The 1,612-nt window shown below is 41.8% G+C and overlaps 1 protein-coding gene across 1 annotated transcript; it reads left to right on the forward strand.

Annotated features, from left to right (window-relative positions):
- Nucleotides 1-204: 204 nt before the first annotated feature.
- CMKLR2 (chemerin chemokine-like receptor 2) lies at nucleotides 205-1,272 on the forward strand. The gene has a single exon (XM_047082459.1). It carries the CDS (start codon nucleotides 205-207, stop codon nucleotides 1,270-1,272), a length of 1,068 nt encoding a protein of 355 aa, XP_046938415.1.
- Nucleotides 1,273-1,612: the final 340 nt, after the last annotated feature.

Here is a 1,612-nt window from a genome sequence, read left to right on the forward strand (position 1 = left end):
AGCAAACTTGAGGTTCACCAAGATTGGATGTCTGGAATATAATCACAAATCTTATCCCAAAATATACTTTTTCCAGTTCATAAGATGCAATATTTTTAGCCTGGCATTCCTTATTCACTGAACATTTCCTCTGCTTTTAAACATTGTTTTCTTTCTTTTAAAATTTGCTTCTAGAGATACCCTCATTCTCCACTTGACAAGGTCATGGAAGATCTAGACGAAACATTATTTGAAGAATTTGAGAACTACTCCTATACCCTGGAATATTACTCCTCAGAGTCTGATTTGGAGGAGAAAGTCCACCTGGGAGTTGTTCACTGGATCTCCCTGGTGTTATACTGTGTAGCATTCATTTTGGGTATTCCAGGAAATGCCACTGTCATTTGGTTCACGGGGTTCAAGTGGAAGAAGACAGTCACCGCTCTCTGGTTCCTCAATCTGGCTATTGCGGATTTCATTTTTCTTCTCTTCCTACCTCTGTACATCTCCTATGTGGCCATGAATTTCCACTGGCCCTTTGGCATCTTTTTGTGCAAGGCCAATTCCTTCATTGCCCAGCTGAACATGTTTGCTAGTGTTTTTTTCCTGACGGTGATTAGTCTGGACCGCTATATCCACTTGGTCCATCCTGTCGTATCTCATCGGCACCGAACCCTAAAGAACTCCCTGATAGTTATTACATCCGTTTGGTTTTTGGCTTCTCTAATGGGTGGTCCTGCCCTATACTTCCGGGACACTCTGGAGTTCAATAACCACACTCTCTGCTATAACAATTTCCACGAGTATGATCCTGACCTTACTTTCGTGAGGCACCATGTTCTGACCTGGGTGAAATTTATTGTTGGGTACCTCTTCCCCTTGCTAGCAATGAGCATTTGCTACTTGTGTCTCATATTCAAGGTGAAGAAGCGAAGCATCCTGGTCTCCAGTAAGCATTTCTGGACCATCCTCGCTGTGGTCATGGCCTTTTTGATTTGTTGGACTCCTTATCACCTGTTTAGCATTTGGGAGCTTACAATCCACCACAGTAGCTATTTCCACCATGTGCTTCAGGCCGGCATCCCCCTCTCCACTGGCTTGGCATTCCTCAATAGTTGTTTGAACCCCATCCTCTACGTCCTGATTAGTAAGAAGTTCCAAACGCGCTTTCGGGCCTCGGTTGCTGAGATACTAAAGCACACGCTGTGGGAAGTCAGCTGTTCTGGCACGGTGAGCGAACAGCTCAGGAACTCTGAGACCAAGAACCTGTGTCTCCTGGAAACAGCTCAGTGAGTTATCACTCTTCCACAAATCAGTACAAAGCTTTTATGTGGGTCCCCTGACAAATGCTTTCAGGTTATTTGGTTCCAAGGTACAGAACTAACCGTATCTTTTTGTTGTTATTTTTAGTCAATTTATTGGCATTACATTTTTGTGTGGGTATAAACCTTAGGAAAGATCTTCATTTTTTTTTCCCCCCTGCAACTTAAATTATCTGTCATTTTTGTTAATTATACCATATTGGATTAGTCACCACTGGTGACACAGTATCAGCTATTTTTTTAAATCTTAGTAATTTGGAAGTCCTAAATCTTAATATTAAATATATGATTAACTCATTTCAAAAGTGTTA

The sequence above is a fragment of the Lynx rufus genome, unplaced genomic scaffold (genome assembly GCF_022079265.1).
Source record: "Lynx rufus isolate CCGP_SWC_20201006 ecotype Redwood Valley unplaced genomic scaffold, mLynRuf1.p SCAF_2, whole genome shotgun sequence".
In the NCBI taxonomy this organism is placed as follows: Eukaryota; Metazoa; Chordata; class Mammalia; order Carnivora; family Felidae; genus Lynx; species Lynx rufus.